The sequence below is a fragment of the Equus asinus genome, chromosome 22 (genome assembly GCF_041296235.1).
Source record: "Equus asinus isolate D_3611 breed Donkey chromosome 22, EquAss-T2T_v2, whole genome shotgun sequence".
In the NCBI taxonomy this organism is placed as follows: domain Eukaryota; kingdom Metazoa; phylum Chordata; class Mammalia; order Perissodactyla; family Equidae; genus Equus; species Equus asinus.
This window is the reverse complement of record NC_091811.1, coordinates 23,502,737-23,523,765: the sequence shown is the minus strand read 5'-3', so window position 1 is coordinate 23,523,765 and position 21,029 is coordinate 23,502,737. Positions and strand designations below refer to the sequence as shown.

General features: G+C 38.6%; 1 protein-coding gene across 1 annotated transcript in view; it reads right to left on the bottom strand.

Moving 5' to 3' along the window:
- LOC106834116 (salivary acidic proline-rich phosphoprotein 1/2-like) overlaps positions 1-18,588 on the bottom strand; it is a 42,068-nt gene extending 23,480 nt beyond the window's left edge. Inside the window, exon 1 of the mRNA XM_014845590.3 lies at positions 18,476-18,588. Within this exon, the coding sequence (XP_014701076.3) occupies positions 18,476-18,588 (113 nt within the window). The remainder of the gene's footprint in view (positions 1-18,475) is intronic.
- Positions 18,589-21,029: the final 2,441 nt, after the last annotated feature.

Below are 21,029 nucleotides of genomic sequence, written 5' to 3'. Positions count from 1 at the left end.
TTTTGTTTTTAAGCCTGTTTTGTCCAAGTATTGTTATCCCAGCTTTCTTTTCATTGTAATTTGAATGGACTATGTTTTTCCATCCCTTCACTTTCAGTTTGTGAGTGTCTTTACTTCTGAAGTATGGCTCTTGTATCTAGCATATATATGGGTCTTGTTTTTTATCCACTTGTTGAACTTATGCCTTTTGATTGGAGCATTTATTCCATTGACATTTAAAGTAGCTATTGATAAGAATGTACTTATTTCCGTTTTGTTCCTTTTTCTGGGTATTTTAGTAGTTCTTCTCTGTTTCTTTCTTCTTCTCTTTCTCTCTTCCCTTGTGGTTTGATGGATTTTTTTAGTATTATGTTTTGGTTTCTTTCTCTTAATTATTTGTGTATTTATTATAGGTTTCTGGTTTGTGATTACCATGAGGTTCATATATAATAACCTACACATATAGCAATCTATATTAAGTTGGTGATTTCTTTAGTTTGATCTCTTGGTAAAAGCTCTACTCTTTTACTCCTTTCATCCCACATTTTATCTTTTTGAGATCATATTTAACATCTTTTTTTGTGTGTATCTGTTATCGTCTTATCATGGAAGTAGATAATTTTAGTAATTTTGTCATTTGACCTTCATAGGTGTTTGATCTGCTACTTTTACTGTGTATTTGCTTTTACCAGTGATTTTATTGGGTTTTTAAAAAATTTCTTATTCCTGTTTGTGGTTTTCTGTTTCCCACTTAAATAAATCCCTTTAGCATTTCTTGTAAGGCTAGATTCTTGGTGATAAACTTCAGTTTTTGCTTGTCTGGGAAACTCTTTATCTCTCTGTCCATTCTGAATGATAACCTTGACAGGTATAGTATTCTTTGCTGTAGGTTTTTCCTTTCAGCACTTTAAGTATATTGTGCCACTCTCTTCTAGTCTGTAAGGGTTCTGCTGAGAAGTCAACTGATAGCCTTATGGAGTTTCCTTTGTATGTCACTTGTTGCCTTTCTCTTGTGGCTTTTAGGATTCTGTCTTTATCTTTAATTCTTGACATTTTAATGTGTTTTGATGTGGGCCTCTTCAGGTTTATCTTGTTTGGTGCTCTCTGTGCTTCCTGTACCTGGATGTCTGTTTCCTTCATTAAGTTAGGAAAGTTTTCAGCTATTTCATCAAATAAATTCTTTGCCCCTTTGTCTCTCTCTTCTATTTCTGGAATGCCTATAATACGGATGGTAGTAGACTTGATGTTGTCCCAGAAGTCCCTTAGACTGTCCTCATTCTTTTTAATTCTTTTCTCTTTTATCTGTTAAGCTTGGGTGATTTTCTCTGGTGTTTCATCCAGAAAGACCTGACCCATTCTCCTGTATCATCTACTCTGCTTTTGAGTCCCTCTAGTGAATTTTTTATTTCCAGTTTTGTATTCTTCACTTCTGATTGGTTCTTTTTTATATTTTGCAGTTCTTTCTTGAATTTCTCACTGAGTTAATCCATTCTTCTCCCAAGATCAGTAAGCATTCTTATGGCTTTTTGCTTGAGCTCTTTGTCAGGTAGGTTGTTTATTTCTGTTTAATTTAGTTCTTTTTCTGGGGTTTTGTCCTCTTCTCTTACTCAGAATGTGTTCCTTTGTTCCTCATTATGCCCCTTTCTCTGTGCTTATATCTATGTAGTAGATACATTACTGATCATTCAGCTATGTTTCCCAATCTTGGTGAGGTGGCCTTATGTAAGAGATGCCTTATGAGGCCCAGCAGTGTGCTTCCCTCTTGTTACCAGTTCCAAAATGTTCCAGGAGTGTCCTCTGTGTGGGTTGCATGTGTCCTTATTTTGTGGCAGGGTTGCTCTTGTGCAGGTGCCTGGAGAGGGTAGGCTGTCCCCCTGACCAGTTGGTTGTAATGCTCAGCTGTGTGTGACTGTTATGGACACTTCAGTCACTTTGTTGGGTGTGGGGAGCCCCAGCACTGTTGGCTGTATTGTCTAACAGCACATTCCTGTTGCAATTTTCTGTTAAGTGAGTGAGCTGCCAGCATGGCTGGTTGCTAGGCTCAGGGGCTTACAATTGCTGTAGGCCTCTGGCCCCCAAGGCTGTTGTTAGCTCTCTCAGTATTGCAGCTGAATGGTACTGGCCCTGGCATGGGAGTACCCTATTGTTTCTGGCTTTGGAAGGTGGGGCCAGTCCCCTATATGGCTGTTGAAGAAGCACAAGTCTGCTGCAGCTGACAAGCACTATGGCCCACAGGGCCACACACCCTGTCAACACTGTCCTGTCCTGTGTGCATGCCCAGACCTACTGAAGCAGACCCAGTCACCCCACTGCAGAGGCCCAACATGCTCCACCAATGCAGGTCTGCCCCTCATGTACTCCCTGCCCCACAGAAGTGGACTCACTTGCCAGGCTGCAGAGTTTCCAGGCACCCTGCCTATGCAGGCCCACAAGTTGCCCAAGGGCTTGCTGTTGGATGGGGTCAGTCCCTAGGGTGGGCTGCCTGCCCAACTGAGCTGGATTAAATTGGTGTTCTAGTGGGTTGGGCAGATCCTGGGCTAACAGGCCAGGGGAAGACTCCAATAGCACCTTCCAGGATCTGTGTCAGCACACAAGAACTAGGTCACAATAATGGCTGCTGCCAATGTCTCAGTTCCTGGGGAGGTCTCATCTCTCACCAAGATGGAGCCAGCGCCTGTCAAGTGAGTCTCTTTTTACCGAAAGACTGTACCTTTCTTTCTGGTGAATTTAGGTTGCTTTCCAAAACTGGTGAATTCATATGTGGGCCCTTTAAGAGCAGGCTTTTTTCCCCTTATGTCTGATAACTTTTCTCCAGGTATTCCTTGTTATTGTTAGTAGCCAGCAAAGGCAGATACTATGACACTTGTCTCGGTTGTGCTGAGTCCAAGAGCTTCTTATTGTAATTCTCCCCCACTCACATCCCCTGCTTCTCCAGGGAATGCTTCATACCTTAGGATTGGTCCCAGCTGTCTTTGAAGCACCACAGCTCAAATAATGTTTTTATCTCTTCAGAAGGGAATTTCTGCCTCTTCTACATCAGTCAGCACCTTCCCTTGTTGTGGGGGTTATTTTTATCTAGTTTTTTGTTCTCTCTCAGAGGTAATTGTTCCAAGAGTAGCTGTAAATTTGTTGTGTCCAAGGAAGGATGTGAGTTCAGAGTCTGCCTACACTGCCTTCTTGACATCATCTGCCTTTATAGTAGTCTTCCAATTTTGTTTTTATTTTTTTTGTCAGTATGTTTTGGCTGGTCTAGGTCTTTGCTGTCTATGTAAATGTTGAATGTATTTTTTAAATATCTACAAAATAGCTTTCTTGGATTGTGATTGGTATTGCATTGAATTTATACATCAAGTTGGGAAGAATTGAAATCTTGTCATTATTGAGTCGTTCAATCCCCAAACACAGAATATCGCTGCACTTTTTTAGATATCCTTTAATTTCTTTCACCAGAGTTTTGTAGTGTCCTGCATATCTGGCTACTTTTTCATTTGAAAGTTTTGGCTTGTGGTTCTTCTAAGAAACATCATAGGAAGGAAAAATCGTTCTGTTCATCCAATGCTCATAAAGCTAGACGCTGAAATTGTACTTTTCTTGTTATGCAATTCATAGGAACTGAAGTGTTATTTCCCTAACATTAAGTCCCTTTGCCAAGACATATTAAGTCCAAAAAGCTAAGCCTCAATGAGTCAGGTTAATGCCAACCCCAGTGATCTCACACTAAAGTGACAGAGGATCTCATAGTAGGTGTCTAGAAACCTTCCTTCTTAAGGTCATAGAGGTTCTAACACTAAAGTCACAAAGGACTTATAGTAAGGCCACGGAGATCTCACTAAAGCCACAGAGATCTCTTTCCAAGTTCCAAATGTCTCACTCAGCTTTTGGGTCCTACGTGCTTCTTGGTTTAGAAACCCAGGAAGTTTTGCATGACTCCCAAGCAGATTCTTCACATTTCAACAAATGGAACTTGTAAGGTGTGCCTAGGAACTTGCTTTTGTCACTTAAATACAATGAAAACCATTAGATTGTCTCATGCTGCTCTTTATGCCTTACCCATTAGACTAAATAAAGATCACTAATCCACCTGCAATAGTCTTCAGCATTATGATACTGTGAAGGTAAAGAGTCTCATAAGATGTTTTGTTTATGCAATCAGTTCTTTTTCTTTTTATTTTTTTGAGGAAGATTAGCTCTGAGCTAACTACTGCCAGTCCTCTTCTTTTTGCTGAGGAAGGCTGGCCCTGAGCTAACATTCGTGCCCATCTTCCTCTACTTTATATGTGGGATACCTACCACAGCATGGCGTGCCAAGCGGTGCCATGTCTGCACCCAGGATCCAAACTGGCAGACCCTGGGCTGCTGAGAAGCAGAACATGCGCACTTAACCACTGCACCACCAGGCCAGCCCCTATGCAATCAGTTTTTAATCTTTGAACTCAGAGTATCAATTTGTACCCAGTTCTGCTCTAATAATCTCACATTAGATAGAAATGATTATTATATAATTCCCGGTCCTGGACCTCTCGCCAATTAGTTGCCCAAAGAAACTCAAAGGAGGCTTTGGAAGCACTTAACAGCAATGAACTATAAGAGATGCAATCACCAACCACCCTTAACTAGTCCAAACTCCACTGCAAGAGCAATGCCTGTGCAACAGACCAAGAAGTGCCCAAGAGATTACTTTTGCTTCATTTTAAAGTTGAGCTCTGTGCCCCAGGAGGAGCTTAGGCCTTATTACCATAGTGTGTGATGTATATGTAAGCATGTTTTCCCACTAAGCCTGTGCAAGTGGATATCCACCTCTCCCTTTTGAATATTCATTCCCCATTTGAAATGAAAGGCCCCTGTTTTCCCTTTCTTGAGAACCATGGCTTAAGAAGGGATTACCCCTTGTCGCCTTTACTTGTTGCAAATAAATTTTACTTTGTGGGACAACTACTTCTGGTGAAGACTTTGATATCAAATCACCAAGAAGTGGACTCATTTTGGTTTGGTAACAGAATTGGGTGGTAATGACTACCAGTTGTAACTAGTGCTTGTGTATAGTTTAAAAGTTTATAAGAATTTTTACATATTCTATCCTTTCAATCTTTAATTTCATGATGTAGGACCTGTGTTTGTTCCATTTTAAGAGAAAATGTCCACAAAATCCATTACTAGATTCATAAGTTCTAAATTCACTTTAATTCTCACAAGAGAAGAAGCTGAGGCTCAGAGAAATGGTTCAGTCAATCAGCAATGAAGGTGGTCTCTATTCCAGATACCCCCCAGTACTTTCCATGGTGCTATACATCTTTCCCTGCCCTTTTACTCTTGTGCCTTTGAATGGGGAAATGGCATGAGAGTTTCCAAAGGGGGAGTGAATAAATGAAAATGCCAGCAGAGATCAAGATCTGGAGGACCTGATGGGAGATGCAGCTCACTGACTCTGACTCACTTGAAGGTGCCAAACCTGTTCTACCATATCTAACATAATACGAAATGGAAAAGTGGCCTTGTGACACAGAGAGTGCGTGTTCCCCAGCAAGAAGGAAAGAATTAATACAATCACTTTGAAATATCTGTCCCTAAGTCAAGTTTGAGAGCCTGTGGAAGCTAAAGAAGAAAATAATATGCCAAGGTCATGCTGAACGGTGAAAAGTGTTATAACGTAGATATTAAGAGCCCAGATTCTGGAGCCAGAGGTTCTGGGTTTGAATCCTAGTCCATAAATTCCTAGCTTTTGGCTAATTTTTCAGATCACCAATTCTGATTTGTTGAGGTATTTCCTCATACCACCAAGCAATTCTCTGACAGAAGCTGGGTGTCCTAAAATTTAACTAAATTTTGACACTATCTACCCAGAAATAGCATCATAGCCCACAGGTGAAGCATTCAAGCCCACAAGATTGCCTCCACTTCAGAGCCAAATGTAAGCCCAAATTGTTACCTGTACTTCTGACCTACTGACCACAAATCAAAAGTTCCCACAACTCCTTCCTTGGATTTGATTAATTTGCTAGAATTGCTCACAGAACCCAAGAAACCAGTTTACTTACCAGACTACTGGTTTATTATAAAGGATATTAATGGCTGGGAATCAACAGCCAGCTGAAGAAATACATAAGGTGAAGTCCTGAATAAACGGATTTCTGTCCTTGAGGAGTTTGGGGCTCAGCATGAGGCACATAGAAACATTCTGGCTCCCTTACCTGGAAGCTCTCTGAACCCTTCATTTTTTTTTATGGAGCCATAGACATGATTGATTAAGTCATTGGCCATGGGTGATCTATTCAACCTCCAGCCCCTCCTCCCTTCCTGGATGCCAAGGGGTGGAAGTGAAAGTTACAACCCTCTAATCACAAGGTTTGTTCCTCTGGCAATTGACCCCCATCCTTAGGTGTGGTCCCAAAGTAACCTCATTAACATAACAAAAGTCATCTGTATTGCTCTCTTAACTTAGGCAACTCCAAGGGTTTTAGGAGCTCTGGGCCGGAAATGGGGACAAAGACCAAAGATATATTTCTTCTAATAAGTCATAATACCACAATGAGCTTGTGCAGATTACTCAAGCTCTTCATGCCTTGGTTTTTCCTTTTTTAAAAAATAGGAATGATAATATTATAATTAATTAAATTATTAATACATTAATTTAATAATTTAAATTAATTAACACCTATAAAGCATTTAGAACTGTGCCTGGCATATGCTATTTGTTGTTGTTCTTGTTGTTATTATTATTATTATTCTACCATGGAAATTGAGGAGAAAGATTGTGCTAAAAGGAAACAATTGACCTGAGATTAAAGCAAAAATCAAATAATACCCTGGGCTCTGGGAGTCTTCTGTGGATTGACGTACATAAATTAAATATCAGTTATTTCAGTGCAAAATTTCTAGCTCATTTCTACACCTACATTGATTTTTCATGTTTTATGGCTATTTGGTCCATAGATCTGGGGTTGGGGAGGGAATTCAGACGTAATTTGTTTAATACCACCCTTGGAAATTTCAGTGCAGAGATGGGTAAAATATTACACATAAAGACTTAAAAATTGTTTGTTGAAATTGAAGCCAGATTTGTCAAATTATGGCCCTTTGTGCCAATGGATTTCTGATGAAATCCAACTAATCTTTTTCTTTTTTCTTTTGTTGCCAGCACTTTTGGCATCATATCTAAGAAATCATTGCTAACTCCAGTGTCATGAAGATTTCCCCCTATGTTTTCTTATACTAATTTATAGTTTTAGCTCTTATGTGTAGGCCTTTGATCCATTTTGAGTTAATTTTGTACATGATGTAAGGTAAGGTTTCAACTTGCAATTGGATATTCAGCTTTCCCAACACAACTTGTTAAAAAGATGTCCTTTCCCCATTGAATAGTTTGACACCCTTGTCAAATCCGTTTGACCATATATATGGAGTTTATTTCTGGACTATTTATTCCATTGTATCGTCTATATATCTGTCTTTATGCCAGTACCACACTGATTACCATGGCTTTGTCGTAAGTTGTAAAATCAGGAATGTGAGATTTCCAACTTTGTTCTTCTTTTTAAAGATTATTTGGTGTCCCTTAAGTATCCATATGAATTTTAGTATAGAGCTTTCTTTTTCTGTGAAATACATTGTTAGGATTTTGATAGAGACTGCAATGACTCTGTAGGTTGCTTTTGGAAGCATTGACGTCTTAACAATATTAAGTGTTCCAATCTCTGAGCATGGAATGTCTTTCCATTAAATTTGTGTCATTTTAAGACACTAAATTTATGGTAATTTTTTCAGCAGCACCAGGAGACTAACACACTGACCAAATAAGTAAATCTATGTTCAGTTTTTCCAGTGGATTAACTGAATTTTTAAAATCACTTAAAGTGGAAAGTACAAGTTATTCATCATTAATGTGTGTGACTTCCCACCCGTCTGCCTTCACCATGAGTCCATCTTCCTCTCCTGTTCCTGGGAACCCCTCTGACATCGCCTGTGGAGAGAACCACAGCTATTCCATCCATCTGGGCTCAGACCTCAGGCTGTCGGTGGGCCCCTTCAGGATCACTGAGCCACAGCTGAGCTGGCCTGGATGAGGAGAATTGCCCAGCCAACTGAAAGAAGGATGAAAAATAGCACGTCTGTTGTTTTAAGCCACTAAAGTTTTGAGTGGTTGTTATGCAGTAGCTGTTGATTGATCCATCCTCTCTTCAAAGAGGCCTTCTCTGACCACCCTGAGTTAAAAGCCCTTTGGGTCTTAGAATCAGTCTGTCCAGTTATTCTGCTTTGTTTCCTCAAAGCCTTTATCTCTATCTGAACTTTTTTTTTTTTTATCGATTTCTTCGTTATGCACACATAGGGTAGGAACTTCACAAGAGCAGGGACCCCATCTTTTGGACTGTGTGCGCCCAGTTCCTGACACTTAGCAGGTGCTCAGTAAATAGTTGTTTAATAAATGTCTGAATTAATAAAATGTGTTCTACCTCATTCCAAATAGCTTCTAGTTAATGCGCTGAAATCTGAGTATACAATAAATTGCATCATTAAACCAATGAATTCTCCTTATTATCAATAAAAGTTACCCCCAGATTTTTGTAATTGGTTTAGTTATTGTTGACATTCAATATGCTTGTAATTTGTGCTTTCTGTTGACTTTATGAATAAATTGCTGTAAGTTGGGAACAACTGTGTCAGGAGTTGCTTGTTAGTTACAATTTTAAACTAGAAATCTAATTTTGACTTCTTAATACTTGAGATAGATGATCTCATTATGCATTTAGTTTTGTAGATTCAACCTTGGAATTGATTCCCTTCCCTAAAAACTATTTCTGCACTTTAAAAATGTTGCCAATAGGTGGCACTACTGACCTGAAATACATTAGTGTGAACCGAGAAAAGTTATTGCCTGTACATTTCTTAACTTCAGCTTTATTGAGGTGTAATTGACCTATAAAATAGGAAGATATTTAAAGTGTACATTATGGTGAATTTGTATAAATATACATTGGAAAAGGATTACCACCATTCATTTAATTAATACATCCATCACCTCACATAGTTATCTTTTTTTTTACTACAGCATTTAAGTTTTAATCTTTAATCAAATTTCCGTTATACAATTCAGTGTTATCAACTATAGTCACTGTGTTTTACATTATATCCTGAGAACTTATTCACTTTATAGTTGAAAGTTTGTACCCTTTTTCCAACCTCTCCCAAATTGACCCCATTCCCTAGGTCCTGGTGACAACCTTTTTATTGTCTGTCAAGCATTTGACTTTGTTTTTGAATCCACATACAGGTTATACCAAGCAGTTTCTGTTTCTCTTCCTTGCCTATTGCTTTGTGTTCTGGCAGTTCTCAGAATTTAACACCAGATGCTCAGCATTTAACCCTAACCCTAACCCTAACACTCAGTCAAAGCAGTTTGGTACCACAGCCTTCATAGTTTTGTATCTGTGATCTTGTTCTGGATTCCAGCTATGCAGACCTTGGGGTTTGGATGATAACCAATATTTGGAATATGAAGAAAGGAGCCCTTTCTTTGAACAAAAAGGTCATATTTTTATTAATTTCTTCTTCAGTCATATTCTAAGTGCTGCAAATACAGGCGTGAACAAGATTGACAAAACCACTGCTCTCATGGAGTTTGAATTTTAGAGGCAAGAAAGATAACAAACAAAGAAAAAGGAACAATTTAATCAATGTTTGTTAGTAATAAGTGCTATGGGAAAAAAACAGCAAGGGGAGGGATTATAAATTAACAAGGTTTGATGGCCATGGGAGGCCTCATTGAAGAAGGGACTTTTGCATAAAGACATGTGGCAGTTAAAGTGAACCATGTGGATTTCAGGCAGAAGGAATATCCCTCAAGCCTGTGAGGCTGGAGGAGCCTGGAGTGTTTGAGGAACAGCTGGAGAGCAGTGGAGCAATAGAGGCATGGATGAGGGAGAGAATGGCGGGCTATGAAGTCAGACAGGGGGTTGGGGTAGGGGGTAATGAACTGATCAAGTAGAGTCTTGTAACCAATGAGGGCTGTGGATTTTACTCTGAGTGAAGTGGGGAGTCATTGGAGTGTTTGAGCAGGATGCTGACATGGTCTGATCTACATATTACTGGAATCACTCTGTGTGGGCTAGAGCAGAAGCAAGGAGACCAGAGGGAGGCTTCCACAATAATCTAAATGAGAGGAGATGGTGACTTGGAACAACCACTATCCCAGTGAGGTGACAGTGGGAGGAGTGAAGAGTGGTCAAATTTGGATATATTTTGAAGATAGAGCCAAATAGGTTTGCTGGTCCACTGTAGGTGAGTGTGAGAAAAATGCATAGGAACTATGATGACTTTGTTTTTACCAACAATTAGAATTTACATTTGTGATTTATTTTTACTTTTTAAGCCACTTTCACAAGTGGTTATTTATTTGATGCTTAGCACCCCTTAGGAGGAAATTATTTTATTTTTACTATGCTGAAATAAAGTATAAAAGCATTAGTAAGAAATAGACTTTTTAACAAGCCTTTTGAAACAGGTCAGGTTCCTGGCTCTCTCCCTACTCCAATTCTGGAGATGCCATAGGAGTGAAGGGAGAGTGTTTGGATTTGAAGATAAAGTAAAAATTTTGAGAAACCTTAAAAAGATAGAATGTGATTGTGACATGTTGTGAGAGAAAACAGTAGCTTTAACCCGGGAATGGACATGGTTGAGGGAGGTACTTTGATTTATACTCTCTTCTGTCTACCATACTGCAAGACCAGTTTCTGGCCCATCCAGTATAAGGCAGACAAATAGCAGTGCCAGCTCAGAGCTGCGGGGTCTAGGGTATAACATCTGGGCTCCATAACCCAGGCTGAAGAAGAGAAGAGATAATCATGTATGATAGACAGGCCTTGAACCATTCCACCTCCTCTTCATACCTCCAAGGCTAGTGAGTTACAATTAAGTGAGAAAAGACCTTTGAAAAGAGCAATGGCTGGTACACAGGAATAGCAGTTCCCCAAGGTGAATAGTTACTTCGCAAGGGGTCAGGAGATCATGCTGTGTTACCCAGTGACCTGAGTGTCCTCCAAGGGAGTGCATATCCTCCAGCTTCTGAAAACCATCAGGAGGATCAAAACCTTGGGTCTGTGCTTTGGCCAGTCCTTGGTACTCATTGTCAGACAAAATAACTGATACCTTCAAGGGAACATGAGAGAATGGCAAAAACTAATCAGACAACTGAAAAGAACATTGACTACAAAAAATAGATAAAAATCCTACGCCACCTTAGATAAACTGAATGAAAATTTTTTGAGCATCCAGATAAGGAGTTTAAAATACGTTTAATAGATATTCTCAAAAAGATAGATGGTCAGGGATGGAAGCAGGGAAAAATGAGAGTAGTTGTCTGATTGGTATAGAATTTCAGTTTTGCAAGATGATATTGGTCTGGAGATTTATTGCATAGCAATTTGAATATACTTAGCACAACTGAACTGTGTAATAAAAATGGGAAGTTTATGTTATGTGGTTTTTACCACAATAAAACATTTAAAGAAAGATAAATTGGAAAATTAGTAATATCAAGTAGGAAGAGCAGTTTATAACAAAGAAAAAAATGTAAATATTGAGCCTGAAAAAATATATAAATAAAGAACATAGTTATTGAGATAGGTCGTAGAATAGAACCAGCTTTAAAACAAGGTAGTGACTGGAAAATCATGTGAAGATCTCTCCTAGAGGGTATTAAGAAGAAATAAAGAAACTGTATATATATGTATGGAGAGAGACAAGAGGAATAAAGCGTAGAAGTGTCAATATCCATATAATGAGGCCCCTAAATTAAGAGAAAATAAAATGAATTAAAGGACATAATTGAAGAAATAAAATGACAAATTATTTCAAAGAATAAAAATGAAAGACTCATCATTGAAAGAATCATAGAGGGACAACAGGACTGAGAAGAAAAGGACAGCCATACAAAACAGATTATAAGAAATTTAGGAACATCAGAGTTGATGAGAAAATATTAACAGTGACTTGGGAGAAAGACCAGATTGTGCACAAAATAAAAATATCAGATTGATATTAGACTTCTCAACAGCAGCAGTGGAGGCAGGAGAATGGAGTAATCTTTTGTTTTTTATTTAAGATTTTATTTTTTTCCTTTTTCTCCCCAAAGCCCTCCGGTACATAGTTGTATATTCTTTGTTGTGGATCCTTCTAGTTGTGGCATGTGGGACTCTGCCTCAGCATGGCTTGATGAACAGTGCCATGTCCGCGTCCAGGATTCGAACCAATGAAACACCGGGCCGCCTGCAGCGGAGCGCGGGAACTTAACCACTGGGCCACGGAGCCAGCCCCGAGAACGGAGTAATCTTTTTGAAAGTATGGAAGAAAAAGACTTTAAAGATCTAATGTACATCCAGTCAATTATCATTTAAATTGAGGGACAATAAGTTTATTTTCCGGTATATCGGTTCTCAGAAGACCCTCTCTAAAAACATTTCTTGGAGTAAGAATTCCAGAAAGAAGTGAGCTGTATCCTGGAGGTGGCAATGAGCTATGAGGGTTGTAATGTGAATAAACTCACTTAGAAAATTTAGTGTTTGTCTAAAAATGTAGTTCCCTTCCCTTGAAAGTATAATCCTAATGATCAAGAACTGAATTGGGAAGACATCAAGATGACCTGTAGTAAAGGTGGGGAACAAAAGACACCAAGTGAGTAGACAGCATGTTAAAATCCTACTGTCTTGTTCAGTGAGAAGACACATATTTTGATAAGTTTCAGAAAATTATAGGAAAAAAACACAATTCAGGCTTTATTACATTTTGAGTAGAATATATGACTTTCACACCAACATAAAGCAATTTAATCAATGCAATGGAAGGCAGGAAAGGAGAAGTAAAGAGAAACAAAAAGAAGTGATGGAAAACAGAGAATAGGAAATAAGCTGGTAGAAATAATACTGAATATAATAATAATCAAAATAAATTACATAATTACTTTAAACTCCTAGGTCAATGATGGAGACCTTAGATTGGTTAGAATAGTTCAGTACTAATTTGTTTATAAGAGACAAAAAATACAGATAAAAGAAGAGAAAGCAAAATGAGAACAAAGAGATGACAAAGTGGACACCAGGAAACTATGAACTGAAGGAAATCTGGAGTAGCAAATTTGTCATGGGCCAAAATAGAAGGTAATACCAAAAAAATAAATCTCAAAAGCAAAGAGGCAAGTTTATAATGGTAAAAGAAAAGATAGATGAGGAAGCCATAACAATTATTAAGTTATTGCCCCCAAGGATACTATCACTAATATATACATTAACAAGTGATAATATCATATGAGAAAGTGATAACAAGCCTAAGAGAAGATTTGGGCACATTTCTGGAAAAACTCATAGCTCAAGCATGTAAAAATAAGGAGAGACATAAAAGATATTATTAAGCTTGAACATATATAATATATAAAACTTTATCCAAAAGTAGAGAATACACATTAATTTGAGTACCCATGAGTCACTCTTAAAAATCTACTGTGTACATAAAATTTAAGGAATGAACTTCATAGAAAATCTGAAAGTTCATATCAATAGTAAGAGGATAGTTTAAACCCCTACGACTTGAAACGTAAATAATATACTATAAAATAACCTTTGATTAAAGAGAAAATTATAAGGAAAAAAGTTTACTATTGAACAACGGTGAAATCATTACATGATAAATATTGTGTGATAGAGATAAAGCAAATTCCTTTTGAAGGAGATTCATAATTTAAAGAAACATCAGAAAATAAAAATACTTAAAAAATTTTTATAGTGGTAAAATATATCTAACATAAAAGTTACCATTTTAATCATTTTAAAGTGTACGTGCTTGTAGCATTATGCACATTCACATTGTTGTGCAACCATTACCACCATCCATCTCCAGAAATTTTTCATCTTTCCCAACCAAAATTCTGCGCTTGTTAAACACTAACTCTCCATTGTCTCCTTCTGCAGCCCTGAGAAACCTTCATTCTACTTTCTACTACTATTTCTAGTAGTAGAAATAGTACTATTTCATCCATGTTACAGCATGTGTCAGGATTTCCTTCTTTTTTAAGGCTGAATAACACAGTCATACATCTCTTAATGACAAGGATACCTTCTAAGAAATGAGTCAGTAGGTGATTTCCTTGTTGTGCAAACATCCTAGAGTGCGCTTGCACAAACCCAGATGGTATGGCCAACTATACACCTAGGCTATATGGTACTGATTGTAAGGGAACACCATTGTACATGTGTTGCATCGTTGATGGAAATGTCTTGTGTGGTGTGTGACTATATCCGTTGAAAGGGCTCCTGAGCCCAATTCCAACATTTGTGTGTGGAGGCCTCCTTACATCAACAAGCAATTATCAGACACCAGCAGGATGCTGATGGGTTTGGGGACACCCTGCTGGAGTCTGAGCATTCAACCCAGTTCTGACACAGTCTGCCTAGAGATAGAATCAGGTTTCACAGCTGAAGGGCTCAGTCCCACAAGACCACCCTCCACTTCAGATACCAGTTGCAAGTCAAGGTCGTTACCATTGCTTCTGACCCACTGGCTACAAACTGAGGTTCCAGCGACTCCCTCCAACTCAGGATGCCAATCACAAGCTAAGGTTGTTAGCTGCACTTCTGACCAACTGACAATAAATCAGAGGTTCCGATGACTCCCTTTTTTGGGTTCAATTAATTTGCTAGCACAGCTCATAGAACTGAAGAAAATCAGTTGGCTTACTAGATTATCAAATTATTACAGAGGAGATTAAAGGATACAAACCAACAGCCAGATGAAGAGATACATAAGGTGAGCTCCTGCACAAATGTACTTCTTGCCTCATGGAGGATGGGGCCCCTCATGGTGGCATGTGGAAGTGTTTTGGTTGCCCAAAGTGGAAGCTGTTTGAATCTCCTCTTTCTCGATTTTTATGAGGGCTTCATCACATAGGCATGATTGGTTAACTCATTGACCATTGTTGATTGATTCAACCTCTAGCCCATCTCTCCTCCCCAGAAATCAGGGAGTGGGACTGAAAATTCTTTCTCCTCATGGTTGCTTTTCCTGGCAACCAGCCCCTCTCCTTAGGTGCTTTGCAAAAGTCACTTTAATGAACCTAAACTCCGTTGTAGTGGAAAAGGCTTGTTATGAATAACAAGACATTCATTTCAACTTTATGGCTCTGAAGCATTGTCAGGAACTGAGGAGAAGAGACTAAATGTGATAACAAAAGATTCCCCCATTACTCTTATCACTCCAGAAGTTCCAAGAGTTTTGGGATCTGTGAGCCAGGAAAAGTGGATAAAAACCAAATATATCTGAGAAATATATTTTGGTCATCTGAATGACCAAAATTTATATCCCTTATAAATTATAATATCACATCCATTGTATGCATATACCACATTTTGTTTATTTAGTCATCCATGGAAGGACATTTTTGTGGCTGCCACCTTTTGACTATTGTGAATAATGCTGCTCTGAATATGAATGTACAAATATCTCTGAAATATTTTTGGTCTATTTATTTTGTTTGTGAACCACACTGAATGAATTTAGAAACTTGTTAACCTTTTCTATATTTGAGAACTAAATATTATCAGAATTATCTGTTCTTCTATGATGTAAAAAGTTAGATATTGAAATTTTCTATGTCCATTGATGTTGGAGGTAATAGTGATAGGTTGTTGGAGACAATTTCCTACCAAGTTCTTCCATTTATTTTGTGTTTTTTTCTATTCAACTTTTTCTGAACTTCTTGGGTCAAATTTGGTAATTTACATCATCTTACAACAATGTGAACTTCCTGGAAATTTTCATATCAGAATGAAGTTTTACAAAATGTTTTCCTATTCTTTTAAAAATGTGTGCATCTAGAGTTAATTTACCCTTTTCATTTCTGAAGTTTGTATTGTTTTCTGTTCTTTTTTCCTTTAGTGGTATTGTAAGATGTTTCTGTTTTTCATTGTTTTAGTCCAAGAACCAGGTATGGTATCTATTATAAAGGAGTTTTTTTTTGTTTCTGCTTTCTTATTCTAGATCCTGTACTCTAATTTGGGTGGTGGACAAATTTTGATATTATGTAGGCAGCGCTTCATTATATTAACTAACACATTCTTGATTTGGTAGAAATTTGAGAAGACTTTCTATTTCAAATTGTCATGAAGTAAATGTCAATATTAAATGTGCAACAATATACACAACAGACTAGTAGATACTCCGAAAAAAAACCAAAAGACTTTTTCAAATAGAGTGGTAAGGGAGAAAATGCTAAAAAATACAGACAAAGTGATTTTTTTTCTTTTGTTTTTAATATCTCAAGAGATGTTGTCTGAGCATACTGTGGTTAGATGTTTGGACAAAGCAATCTGAAAATTTTTAATATGGGAGGATTTAATTCCTTACAATTTCACTTCTACTCTTCTTTCCTCAAGTAGTTATTAGGAAGAGGTAAGGTCAATCTCTGCTAGGTTTTTATGTATCTTGTCTTGTTACTCTCGATCCCTTCAGGTAGGTATTATTACTATTCTCCCTTTATAGTTGAGGAAACTGAGAGTTTAAGTAGCATGCTCAAAGTCCAGAGCTGGAGGAAAAAGAGTTAGGACTTCAACTCATGTCTGAAGGACTACAACTTCCTCGCTTCTATTTTGAAACACATCATGCTACCTCCTTTATGAAATCCACTCAGGTATTGTTAAAGAATGATGGGGGGCCTAAGGCATGAGAGAATTGAGCAATGATAAAAATGAGAGAATGGGATATAGTAGTTTAGGGGGAGAAAAGGCCTAGAATCACATCCACTTCCTTAGCAAACAGGATAAATTATTTTGTAAATTTTAAGAATTCTGTAAGCCTATGAAACTTTCTCACATTTGTTATATTTTCCTTTTGTCTTTGAAGTTACTAGTATATCAGTAAAACTTCTGGAAAATAATTAAAAATAATAGTATTTGTGATGTAGCATACAGAGAAAGGAGGAACACTGGAATTCTTTCAGTTGGCGGCTGGCTTGTGAATAAAGGTGTGGAGGGGAGGGAGGAGGCAACAACAGGCAGAGAGAGGAGAGATCTATTCCTGTCCCCAAAGAAAGAACAAAGCAAAAATGTTTCTAGGAAAGTGGCCCAGGATGAAGCTTGCTGGAAGCATCAGTGCAAAGGAGTCTTAATGTTCCTGTGCTGTGTTCATGGGCCTCAAATTCCGGACTCACAAACACCCAGAATGAGAGATGGCACTCAGAAATTGAATGCTGAATATTTTATTGGTATATTGAAGACAGACTTGCATTGTTCCAGTGTCGTGGCTTTCTGAAGGACACTTATTTTCATATTCCTTTTCTGAAACAAATAAACAAGAAAGGAAATTGATAGAGAAGCCAAGACATGGCAGATAGTTTCTAATCTGTTGCCGGTGTTACTGAAGTGAAGTAGGTGAGAGCCCATCTTTCTCCCTCTCCCCTGCTCCCTCTGCCTGTTACTTCCTCATTTCTTTTTGTCTACTGTTTTTATGCACCTAGGAGATAATGTGCTCTGAATAGTTGCTTGCAAGATGAATGAAAAACATTATTCTCAGGTTGTTTATATTTTGGTTGTTATTTAAAGTGTTCAAAGATATATTTACAGAGATGGTTGCTATCACATATTCTGTAACTGTAAAAACTGGAAAGTGGTCTAAAGCTCCATTGGCAGGGGGTTCGTTAAAGAAATCTTGATACAGCCACACAATGAAATAGTATACAACTATAAAACATAACCACAAATAGACCAAATAGAGCCATGTATCTCTATGAATTGAAATGGAAGTTTTCTAAGAAATATGTTATTTGAAGTGAGCAACATTAAATCTGCATATAAAGTATGATATCATTTGTAAAAAAATGATTAATTTATGTTTATATAGGCACAAATTTTTCTGAGAGGATGTTCAAAAGCATTAAGAGTGGTGGTTTTTTGGGACGGAAATGGTGAGATAGGATGAGATAAGTCTTTAAGATTTAATTTCATACCATTCTGTTCTGCTGGTTTTTTAATTTTTATTTTTTTACCTTGAGCATATATTAATTTAAAAGTAAATATTTTAAAAACTAGATAACATTTATCAGCATAAAATTAAAGTATCATTTACCAGGCAAACTCGACCCTCAGAGGCAGGGTGTTAGGCAGGACTGAACAAAGAGTGGTCAGGTGGAAACTTGAGACAGGAAGGCATTGAGTCTGAGGAGAAGCAGAAGGGAGGACTGAAGGGAGAACACTACTCTACTTTCTCATTACCAGCCCATTTTAAGACAGATAATCATTGAGAAAAAGGCAACTTACAGCAGTGTATCTCAAGGTTGGAATTACCTGGGAAGCTTGTTGAGAATACAGGATTTTGACTGTATTCTAGAATATCTGAATAAAAATCTTTAGAAATGAGTCCAAGGACTACGTAATTTCCACCTTTCCAGTTGATTCATTGGCATACTAAAGTTTGAGAACTGTAGGAATTAGGGCCTCTGATGGAGAGTGAACTTGAATCATACCTGTCATTGAATTCAGGATTACTGGGGTGGTGGGCTTTGGGGAGGTCTTGGTGGTCTACCCTCTGGGGGTGGTAGCCTCTGAGACCTTTCAGTAGGAGGTGGGAGAAGACCATGTTGATTGCCTTCTGGTCTGGGTGGTCTCTGCTGAAGAGCATCCTCTAGGTTTACATCCTCAGAAGGGGATCTAGATAGGCTTCATCCTTGTGGGGATGGTCTCTGCTGAGGGCTATCATCTTGGTTTTCATCTTCAAAAGGGGGTCTAGGTGGGAGTCCTCCAGGAGGTGGTCCTTACTGAGGAGCATCATCTTGGTTTTCATCATCAGAAGGGGGTCTAGGTGGGAGTCCTCCAGGAGGTGATTTCTGAGGCTCCTGATCTGGACTTGAGCTATCTTCATCTGCAAGGGTATGGCACAAGAACAGATGATCCCAGTGATGGAAGACTCCCTTCTCATTTTGATCTCTGATAACCTTATCAGACAGTCCCTTTCTCCCAGAATCTACCTTTCAACTATCAATCTCCCTCCTGCCCCTGCTTCTTTAGGCAATACTCCTCATAATCTGTGTACCAGTGATATTGAAGTTCTGGTTCTTTGCTCTTGAGACTAACATGTGACTTTAAGTTTGGTGTAAAAACAGGTTAACTGTGACTCCAAGTCTGGCCTGTTGGGCTCCATGTGGTAGCCTCAGGCTCCAAGACTGAGTTAGAGAAATACTAAGAGAGAGAGACAAAGACAAAGTGATAGCCCACATGGGATTCAACAAAGATCTGTAGCAAATTGCTATCAGCCACAGGGACACAGTCAAGTGGGAGAAACACGGAGAAAAGGGACCCAGACCCTTATTTCTTTCCATTTCCTCTAAAACTATAGATTTATAAAGAGGAACATTGTGGAAGCAGGAAACAACTGAGGGGTTGGTTCTCAATAGGATGGAGGAGTAGGAATTAGGACTCCTGCCCTTTTTCTTTTAACTCTCAGCAGTCATTCTTGGCCTGAGAGAACAGGCAGCACACTCCTGTGATCATCCAGGCCAGAGATATCTCTGCTATTCAAGTTGAGGCCCTGCTCATGGTCTCCAGAATCAAGATTGGTTAAAAAATTACCTATATCTCTGGGGTACTAACATTAATCAGTATTTGACAAGAAAATGATGATAATAAGACATTGGGGAACTGAAAAATTCCTGGGAAAAGAAGGGGAAAAAAAGGTTGATTGAGGATTAATTGGGATTTACCTGATGTGAGGCTGAAATACTCTTCATAGGAGTCTTCTAGGAAAAGAAGCACAAGATGAAGTGAAAAGTTAAGTCCCAAATCTTTCAGAGCTCACAACTGTTCTACAGGGAAAGGAACCCTTCTAACAACTACCTGTATGTACCCTAAGTTAACACTTCAGCCATGGTCTGTGATGCCTTTGGAAAGGGAGCAACATGAAAATGGGTGGCAGAGTTTTTGCTACGCTGAGTATCAACCACAAGCTCAAAATAGCAAAGGTCCTTTCTCTCCTCCCTAGGATCCCTAATGCTAATTTGTGCTGAGTGCTGTGGTATTTCAATGTTGTGTTTTAATATACTTCTGCTCTCTTTCTTCATTAACTACTTGACTTATAATAACTTGCTTTTTCAAGGGGGTGACCAGGGGTAAACATTTGGATACAATATTCCACTTATTGCTCAGAGCACATTGAAATATTAAATGTAGGTGAAAGAAAAACAAGAACTTCGGGCCCTGGGATATCTATATCTCCATGTAGAGAGACATAAATTTCTTATGCTATTCTCTCTCTCTAAAATAGTTCTGATGTGTGTTTTTCTTCATCTACACTGCATCCCATAGCAAGGCCACCTCATCCACTGTCTACATTGATTACCATAATACCTTCACGACTGACCTTCCCTGTACCAGTCTCACCATCCTCCAGTGCATCCTTCACAGCACAGTCAGGAAGACTTTTGTAAAACCATAAATCTTACCTTGCCATTTCCCTGCTGAAATTCTTCATTGGGTTCCAACGGCACTTTAGATAAAGTATAAGGCCATGGCATGAAACGAGGACATGACTGGCCTTATCTTGTCTCAAGAAGTCTGTAGCCTCCTCTTTCCTCTCATTTCTCTCCCCTCCATACCCCCTTCCTCACTGCAGTGTGATCTGCCAAGCCCCAAGCAGTGTTCTAATATCTCCCTCCCCATTTTTTTTTTTTTACCATTATTTGAGCTCTGAGTTGAGCTCAGGGCCAGCAAGGCCACTGAGAGCAGGACCAGCAGCATCTTGGAGGAAGCTCTGGAGTTGCTCCCAACTCTGTGCTGGGAGAACTCGGGGGGCTTCCTTTATAAAGACAAGCAGAACAATGAAATCTTTGAGCTCCACCCTGGGTGGACCTCATTACCTGATAGACTAGGTTATAGTTTGTTTACTCATGTCAAGTACATCCTTTATTTCTTTTTGGAACTTTGCGCAGCAGGATGGGGTGGGTAGGATGTTGTTATTGTCTCATTTATCAAAGGTACAACATGTGACTTGGGTAGCTTTTGAAGGAACAGTGTCCAAGCAGTCAG